At 55.8% G+C, this 8,549-nt stretch overlaps 1 protein-coding gene across 4 annotated transcripts; it reads right to left on the reverse strand.

The window, feature by feature from the left end:
- Window positions 1–4,922: 4,922 nt before the first annotated feature.
- Window positions 4,923–6,994, reverse strand: COMMD5 (COMM domain containing 5). 4 transcript variants are annotated; one of them, XM_059902069.1, is made up of 2 exons: window positions 6,926–6,994; window positions 4,923–5,817 (listed from the first exon to the last, which is right to left on the reverse strand). In XM_059902069.1, the coding sequence occupies exon 2, from the start codon at window positions 5,759–5,761 to the stop codon at window positions 5,087–5,089; it is 675 nt and encodes a 224-aa protein (XP_059758052.1). In that variant the 5' UTR covers window positions 5,762–5,817; window positions 6,926–6,994; the 3' UTR covers window positions 4,923–5,086. The 4 variants fall into 4 exon arrangements, with proteins under 4 accessions (XP_059758052.1, XP_059758055.1, XP_059758054.1 ...); XM_059902072.1 differs by having other exon boundaries at window positions 4,923–5,987; window positions 6,926–6,957; XM_059902071.1 differs by lacking the exon at window positions 6,926–6,994 and adding an exon at window positions 6,831–6,852.
- Between the last annotated feature and the right edge of the window lie 1,555 nt (window positions 6,995–8,549).

Raw genomic sequence — 8,549 nt, forward strand, 5'->3', positions numbered from 1 at the left:
CACTGTTTGCCCGTGTGTCCCTCCTTGAGACAGAAGCATGAGGGCTCACAAATGAACAACCCAGAGTTTGCAGTATCAGAGCTGTCACGAGCTCCTCCGAGGGCCGAGGCAGGGCTCTGCGACCCTCTCCTGGTTGAGCAGCTGGGGAAGCGGGGGGAAGGGCTGCCCCACAGCCGCTGTGGGAGGGGCAGCGCCGTCAGGGCCACCACCTCCAGCCTCCCGAGGATGGAGATGATGTTCTGGTCCTGACGTTCCTGACCAGTGACTTAAAAGGCGCAGCCGGTGCCTTCTGGGGGAGGGGGAGGGGAGCAGGTGAGCGAGCAGAGCTCTACACCCCCACTTGCTGGCCGGGACCCCCCGAGGGTGGAGATGGAAGCAGATAGTGCTTGTAGACACGGTGACTTCGAGGGGCGCGGGGCCCTCCCAGAGTCTGCTGACCCTCCGGGGCGTGGACCAGCAGGGTGGACACACCCACAGGGCTGGGGAGACAGAGCCAGACAGCCCCCGCCAGGAGCACAAGGACAAGGGGGTCTCTGCCGCCTGGTGGGCAAAAGGGTGTGCAAATCCTGGTGCTGACTCGCGGGACTCCCAGCCTCAAGTCGGAAAAGCACCCCTGCCTGCCAGGACAACCGAGGATGATGGGAGGCTCCCTCGGGAAGGGGGGTGTGTGCGTTCCTGCCAGGCACGTGACTTAGAGCCACGGCGTCGCGGCCACGGGGACACTCCGTGGCAGCAGAGCTCGGAGCACCTGCTGGGGCACGTTGGCCGGGCTCGGACCCCAGGTCTCCGTTCCTGGTTGCACTGGCCCAACTTTGCTGCGGTAACCGGCAAAACAGACGCCCCCGAGCCCGTGGCCCTCGACCCTAAACGTGTGTCCTCACTCTGGGGCCAGCAGCCGCTCAGGGCACGGGAGCCAGCACCAAGAGCCTGTCCTGCCACCAGGTTCGCACGCCCACAGAGTCGGCGGACTAAGGACAGGTGGGGAGGGAAGGCTGGCGGAGAACGGACTGCCAGCTCCCCCATCAGCTGTGTGTCGTTGGGCAAGACGCAAACCTCTCTGCGCTTCGTCACCCGTGAGGCGGAGCGGCTTCGTGCCTGTGAGTTAATGAGTTAACACGTGCCCGGCAGAGGGCCTGCACCTGGTGGTTCCACCTGTACCTTCTCTGCGCTTGGCTGGGGCCTGGTCGACAGCGCCTGGCCTGTAGGGGGCGCTCGAGGTCGTGCTTTGGGTCGTTAGGGACATAATACCAAGGGCTTTAAAATGATCACATTCTTTTCTTTTAAAAAACCCCTTTATTTTTGGCTGCGTTGGGTCTTCGTTGCTGCGCGCGGGCTTTCTCTAGTTGTGGAGAGCAGGGGCTACTCTTCGTTGTGGCACGTGGGCTTCTCATTGCGGTGGCTTCTCTTGTTGTGGAGCACGGGATCTAGGCAAGCAGGCTTCAGTAGCTGTGGCATTACAGGCTCAGTAGTTGTGGCGCACGGGCTTAGTTGCTCCGTGGCATGTGGGATCTTCCTGGACCAGGGCTCGAACCTGTGTCCCCTGCATTGGCAGGAGAATTCTTAACCACTGTGCCACCAGGGAAGCCCCTAAAATGATCACATTCTATTTTTACAACACTGTGTTAAGTAAAAGAAGCCAACACAAAAGTCTACACATGGAATGATTCAACGTGGAAAGTGGTCACATTCTGCCTCCTCTGTTCCTACTTCTAAATAGTTTTAATATAAAATCTTTCTACCGTTTACTATTGACATCAATGATTTAAAAAAATTTTTTTGAAGTATAGTTGATTTACAATGTTGTGCTAATTTCTTGTGTACAGCAAAGTGATTCAGTTATACATATATATATTCTTTTTCATACTCTTTTCCATTACGGTTTATCACAGGATACTGAATATAGTTCCCTGTGCTATACAGTAGGACCTTGTTGTTTATCCATTCTACATATACTACTTTGCATCTGTTCATCCCAAACTCCCAGTCCTTCCCTCCCCCACCCCCTTCGCAACCACAAGTCTTCTCCGTGTGAGTCTGTTTCGTAGATATGTTCATTTGTATCGTATGCATTTTAGATTCCAAACATGTGATAGCATATGGTATTTGTCTTTGTCTGACTTACTTCACTTAGTACAATAATCTCTAGTTGCATATCTAGTTGCATAACATCACTGGTTTTTTTTTTTTTTTTTTTTTGGCTGTGTTGGGTCTTCGTTGCTGCACGCAGGCTTTCTCTAGTTGCAGAGAGCAGGGGCTACTCTTCATTGTGGTGCGCGGGCTTCTCATTGTGGTGGCTTCTCTTGTTGCAGAGCACGGGCTCTAGGCGTGTGGGCTTCAGTAGTTGCAGCATGCGGGCTCAGTAGTTGCGGCACATGGGCTTAGTTGCTCCATGGCATGTGGGATCCTCCCGGACCAGGAAATGAACCCGTGTCCCCTGCATGAGCAGGTGGATTCTTAACCACTGCACCACCAGGGAAGTCCTCACTGTGATTTTTTAAAATATTTATTTGGTTGAGCCAGGTCTTCGTTGCAGCTCGAGGGCTCCTTACTTGTGGCATGTGAACTCTTAGTTGCAGCAAGCATGTGGGATCTAGTTCCCTGACCAGGGATCGAACCTGGGCCCCCTGCATTGGGAGTGCGGAGTCTTAACCACTTAGCCACCAGAGAGGTCCCAACTTCAGTGATTTTTTAATTAAGAAAAAAATGAAACACGGAAGTTGCTCTAGTCTGAATGTCTGTGTCCCCCAAATGTATATGTATGTGTTGAAATCCTAATGCCCAATGTGAGGGTGTTATGAGGTGGGGCCTTTGGGAGTGCTTCGGTCATGAAGGTGGAGTCCCCCTGACAAGAGACCCCACAGAGCTCCCTTGCCCCTTCCTCCACGTGAGGACACAGAAGTCTGCAGCCAGGAAGAGGGCCTCACCCGCCCCTGCTGGCCCCCTGACCTCAGACATCCGGCCTCCGCACTGGGAGAAATCAATGTCTGTTGTTTATAGGCTGCCCGGTCTGTGGTGCTTTTTTTATTTTCCCCAAGAGAAACTTGGCACGCCCACCGGGAAGATGCATGTTCTGCTGCCATTAGACAGACCCTCATATCAGGAAGAGTTACATGAACAGAGCTGTGTTAACACAGAGACAGCACAGAGCGTAAATGTCAAGTCTGGTCAAGACGGTTTCTCCATGACCGTCTATGGGCAAAGGAGCTTTTTGAATCTTTTTATTTTTTTGTTTGTTTTACTTTTTCGGATTTTCCAAACATATCATAATGAGTACATATTCCTGACACATGCCCAGCGGTCGAGGAAGAAGTCACCGCACAGTGACGGTGCCAGGAAAGCCTCCATCACTGGTTGAGGCAGATGTGGTGCTCAGCTTACCTGTGCACGTTCTTCTGAGCAGGTGCGGGCAGCCGCGAGCACAGCCCAGGCCAGCTCCTGTCCTCAGGGAAGCAGGGCCCAAGGATGCCAGCTGACGCTGAAGGAGACCTGGGGAGTCTGCACTCCTCGGCTGAGCCAAGATGGGGCCCCGCCTGCGGCCTGGCCTCTGAAACTCTAGCTCCAAGCGCACAGCAGCACCTTAGGGTGGCCTCCTCCTCTCTGTGCCCTTGGCCCACACCTAACTTGCCAGGACCCTCACTCAGGGAAAGGCCTTAATTAACCGAGATCATGGGAGTGTTCTGGAAACAGCACAGAGCAAACACTGCCGCTCTTGATGGGTCGTGGCATGGAGCAGGGGGCAAGAAGGGGGCGCTGGGGAAGCGCAGGTGCCAGGTGGGCGCCCAAGCTCATCTGCTGTTTTCAGAGGAGGTTCCTGCCTGATGCTCGGGCCTATTAACACCACCAGACCTGTGACCTGGTTTCGCGGCAGAGCATGGAGGCAGGGACACGCCAGACCCCTACCTACCTGGGGTGTGGTTATGCTGGAGGGTGCAGGGCTGGCCACGGGCTCTGCACACTCCCACCCTAGAGGCACCCAGGCGAGGCCCCTGCTCCCCTCTCCCCTGCCACCGCCAACTCCACCAGACGCCCAATCCCTACCCTGCTGCCCTACGCTCTGCTATCAACACAGCATCCAGTATAATCCTCTGAAAACAATTGTCACATCACACTCATTTCACTCAGAATTGAGCCAAAGCTCTTAGAGAGGCCCTTGGGACTGCGCCCTGTGCCCTCCACTCACCTTCCCCCAACTTGGCTGCAGCCACAGTGCACCACAGGCTGCTCCCTCCGCCTCGCCTCCTTTAAGTCTTTGCTCAGGTACCATGTCCTCAAGGAGGCGCAACCCATGCCGATTTTTTTTTTTTTTTGCCTGCGTCTGGTTTTCGTTACAGCGTGCAGGCTTCTTTCTAGTTACAGCGCGTGGGCTCAGTAGTTGTGGCACCCAGGCTTAGCTGCCCCATGGCATGTGGGATCTTAGTTCCCCGACCAGTGATTGAACCCGCGTCCCCTGCATTGGAAGGATTCTTAACCACTGGGCCACCAGGGAAGTCCCCCCACGACCCAATTTAAAATGACAGCCCAGTTCTCCCACAGCCTTGACCCCCATCTCCAAAGGCTGCTCTACCTCCTGCACCACTTCCCATCCTCCCATGAGCTACACCACGTGTTTGTATTATGCACTTCGTAATGCCTCCCTCTCCCCACTAGAATGCTCTCTATAAGGTCAGGGATTTAAGACAGGGGAATGAAATGTGCACCCTGAAGCACAGGGTTCCCAAAATCACAGGAGCAAGAGTTCAGTTGTTAGGTGGGGCCAGGCTGAGGAACCTCTGTGTCCTCACAAAGGCCTTGGCCTGGACCCCAGACTGTGACTAGACCACACATGGCCACACCGGAGCAGTGGGTGCCCTTACCTGGCAACAAGACCAACTGATAGCTGGGGGGACGGGGCCTGCAGTTTGATGCCTACCCAGGAGAACATATTTTGTGTAGCTGCTTTACTTCCAAAAAAAGGGAAAGACACAACTGTCCTCTTCACTTAGAGAAATACACGATTATACTCAAACGGGAAGGGCGGCCTTTGCTCTGGAGACACCTGTCTGAGCCAGCTATCCCCAGTGACTAGAAGGGGACCGGTGAGCAAGGCTCAGCCCTGCAGTTTGCGCTCGCACCTCTTCTCCAGGTCGGCCATCTCCTTCAGGACCATGGCCACACCGAACCGCAGCTCCTGGAACTTGGCCGTGGGAACCTCGAAGCGGAGGGCCGACCCATCCGAGAGCTTCAGCTGCATCAGGACACTTGGCTGCAGGGAGCGGGCCAGGGCGCTGGTGGAGATGGCCACGTCCACCCTCCACCGAAAGTCGGCAACATGGGGCAGCCAGGCCCCCTGCTGCCTGGCCACAGAGTCAAGGAGAGGCCGCTGGCTCCCAAACACCACACTGGCCAAGTCCACGACCAGGTCTTGGGGAATGCAGAGCTCCTGGAGCTGGTTCTTGAAGGCATCGGGTTTCAGGCTGGCCGGGGGCAGCCGGAGGGCCTGCTGGAGCAGGGTGTGTGTGCCAGCGATCAGGGCACCCAGCCGCTCCTCAGGCAGGTCTGCGCCGGCCCCGAGGCGCCGCACAGCCTCACGGCAATCTTCTCCCTGCAGGCTGCTGACCACCAGCTTCAGCAACTTTCTGAACGTGCCCCTGTCCAGGTCCCTCAGGAGCTGGGGCATTGCTGCCACCTCTGGAGGCAGCTGGGCGCCCAGGAAACTCATGCAGCCACTGTGACTGTCACCAGGGCGATGCAGGTGTGGAGCTGCAGGACCCACGGCAGACATCGCTGCTTCCTGCTCTTTGACCGGCAGCCCAGGTAGGAGGTCCCAGCCGCAACTGCCTGGAACAGGGGTGCAAGAGAAGCCCAGTGACTCCCATGTCCTTTGGACCAGTGAATGAGGACTGATATGGTCTCCACCTCCCAGATGCTGATGGTGTGAAACACTGATGACAGCCAGCGTGACGGAAGGTGCCCTGGAAGCAGGTGGCGGAGGGGCCCCTCTCCAGTCCCTGGAAGAGGGGAGACAGGAACCGGCAGAAAAGGGAGATGAGGTGGGGAGGAGAGAAGGAAGAGAATCAGGAAACAGGAGAGCAACATAAGTTCTCCAAATAAATAACGGATTAAAGAATGAAGGAGAAGAAAAGTCCAGAGAACACAAGGACACAACAGCCACTGCCGCTGCCACTGACCACTCCAAGATCACTCAGCTACTCCACGTCCAAGCCGCACACGGCTCTGCACGAGCGGGTTACCGTTCTCACCCCACCAACAAGGAAATCGAGGCGGAAACAACTGCTCAAGTCAAGGACTAGAACCCAGGCCCGTCCACTCAGAAGTCCCTGCAGGGGGGCCCAGACGGCGTCTCTCAGGCAGGAAGGGCTGAGGCGCAAGTGTTAAGAGAGGTGGGTGCAGTATCTGGAGAAAAGGACTGAGATGTCACCTGAAGCACAGCACGACACCCCACACCTGCTTCTGCAGGAGCGCCCGGCCCCCCGCAGCCGCGCCAGGCGCCGAGCAGAGCCGTCCCCAAGGCGCCCCCACCCTCGGCCTGCGGGCCTAAGCGCGGCGGGCCCGGGCGCACGGCGAGCTCCCCACCGGTTTCCTCGTACCCCACTCTCCCGGGAAGGCTGGGTCCCCTCACGCCGGCTGTCAACGACCACCCACGGGTTTTCCTTCAGGGCATGGCCAGTACCCGGACAGCCTTCCGCCGCCCCGCCGCCTGCCGCTCAGGTCCCGGCCCCTGGAGGCCAGCGCGCTGCCCCCTGGCCCGGAGGAAGGAGCGCCCCGAGGCGGCCACCCAAGCTCTTCCGAGCCGCCGTCCCGGCCGCGGTCAGCGCCCTGCGGTCCGGTACCGAGCTGCCGGATCGGCCTCCTGCCTCCAGAGTGTTCGCCGCCTCGCGAGCAGGGCGACCCATCCCCAGCCCCGCTTCCCGCTGCGCCCCCGTACCTGGCGCGCGGTCCCAAGCGGAGCACAGAGGCGTGCGCAGCCGGAAGCGCGGCCTGGTTCCCGGAAGCGACCTAGAGACCCCGGCCCCCTCCGGGAGGCAGCTCTAGGACAGCGGGAGGACTCGCCCTCGGTGATCCGCGGCCTGTGGGGCGGGGCCTAGGCCGCCGGGTTGGCCTTACGGGTCCGACCGCGCAGGACGCACCTCCGGTTGTCCTCCGCTCGGATTGCTGCTGCGTGGTTTGGACTCGAAGAGCGGCGGGGTCTCCCCCGGGGTCTGGGGACACGGGGGTAGGGGGTGTGTGCCCAGTACAGACCTTCGGCGGGGAGGCTCGCCTGCACAAAAATGCGCGCGAACTTCGCCTCTCAGTTGTTCACTTTGAATAGGTGAATTGATGGGATGTGCATTTATCTCCATAAAGTGGTATTTTAATAAGTCAGGGCTTCCCTGGTGGCGCAGTTGTTAAGAATCCCCCTGCCAATGCAGGGCACATGGGTTTGAGCCCTGGTCCGGGAAGATCCCACATGCCGCGGAGCAACTAAGCCGGTGCGCCACAACTGCTGAGCTACTGAGCCTGCGCTCTAGAGCTCACAAGCCACAACTACTGAGCCCCCATGCCACAACTACTGAAGCCCACGCGCCTAGAGCCTGTGCTCTGCAACAAGAGAAGCACAGCAATGAGAAGCCTGTGCACCGCAATGAAGAGTAGCCCCTGCTCACTGCAACCAGAGAAAGGCCCACGCACAGCAACGAAGACCCAACACAGCCAAAAATAAAATAAATAAAATAAAATAAAAATTTTAAAAAGTCTAAAAACAAAACGATATCTTTTCTAAATCCATGTGATCCAAAAGCAAGAAATATCGACTTGTAAAAGATAGCTATAGAAAAACCACAATACCTGCTTCTGTTCCCATACTTATTAAACAAATTCCATGGAGTCAGGAGAAAAAGGCAGCCCTTTTCTCCCATTTATCCTGAATTTTGTTCTCTTTTTGCCCACTTCCCTCCCATAAAATATCGAGGGCCTTCCCTTTCCCTTACTACCTTCTTCAACTTCTATTACCTAGAAGCTTGAAGAAACCAGCCTATTACTAAGTCCATTAATTTATAAGCTTTTAGCAAATAACTTGTCCTTTAATAATTGTAAGTCAGAATTTTAAAAATCAGCAAATTAAATGTTCAACTTAAGCTAGACAAAAAATATCAAACCTAAATGAAGTAGAAAGAAATAATAAAGAGAAAATGAACTGGGACTTCCCTGGTGGCACAGTGGTTAAGAATCCGCCTGCCAATGCAGGGGACACGGGTTCAAGCCCTGGTCTGGGAAGATCCCACATGCCACGGAGCAACTAAGCCCTGGTGCCACAACTACTGAGCCTGTGCTCTAGAGCCCACGTGCCTAGAGCCCATGCTCCGCAACAGGAGAAGCCACCGCAATGAGAAGCCCATGCACCGCAACAAAGAGTAGCCCCTGCTCGCCGCAACTAGAGAAAGCCCGTGTGCAGCAACGAAAACCCAACACAGCCAAATAAAAAAAAAAAAATATATATATATATATATATATATATATATATATATATATATAAACAGGGAATTCCTTGGCAGTCCAGTGGTTATAACTTG

Source organism: Balaenoptera ricei, chromosome 17 (genome assembly GCF_028023285.1).
Source record: "Balaenoptera ricei isolate mBalRic1 chromosome 17, mBalRic1.hap2, whole genome shotgun sequence".
Lineage (NCBI taxonomy): Eukaryota > Metazoa > Chordata > Mammalia > Artiodactyla > Balaenopteridae > Balaenoptera > Balaenoptera ricei.